Source organism: Nestor notabilis, unplaced genomic scaffold, assembly GCF_000696875.1.
Source record: "Nestor notabilis isolate BGI_N333 unplaced genomic scaffold, ASM69687v1 scaffold24724, whole genome shotgun sequence".
In the NCBI taxonomy this organism is placed as follows: domain Eukaryota; kingdom Metazoa; phylum Chordata; class Aves; order Psittaciformes; family Psittacidae; genus Nestor; species Nestor notabilis.
The window spans coordinates 505-766 of NW_009925530.1; the positions used below are offsets into that span (position 1 = coordinate 505).

The following is a 262-nucleotide window of genomic DNA, read 5'->3' on the forward strand; positions in this document are numbered from 1 at the left end:
TGGTTTTCTCTGCCCCCCCGGAAGCTGACGTGGCACTCGAACCAGCACGACATCAGCATCTGCAGGATGAAGGGGAAACACGAGGTATGGGGTGAGGGGGTCTGCACCCCATAAGACCCCCCCTGGCCAGGCACCCAGCACCCTCCATGTCCCATATCACACAGACAAGGCCACCCCATTGTGTGTCCCCCCAAGTATCACCTCCCTGCTCCCTGCATCGGCCACAAATCCAATGTCAGGTCCCATAAATAGCATCTTGGGG

At 58.8% G+C, this 262-nt stretch overlaps 1 protein-coding gene across 1 annotated transcript in view; it reads left to right on the forward strand.

Moving 5' to 3' along the window:
- The window catches only part of LOC104404640 (semaphorin-6B-like), a gene marked incomplete at both ends in the record, with an annotated part of 3,708 nt that overhangs the window by 501 nt on the left and 2,945 nt on the right, over positions 1-262 (forward strand). The window contains one exon of the mRNA XM_010013114.1: positions 12-84. Within this exon, the coding sequence (XP_010011416.1) occupies positions 12-84 (73 nt within the window). The remainder of the gene's footprint in view (positions 1-11; positions 85-262) is intronic.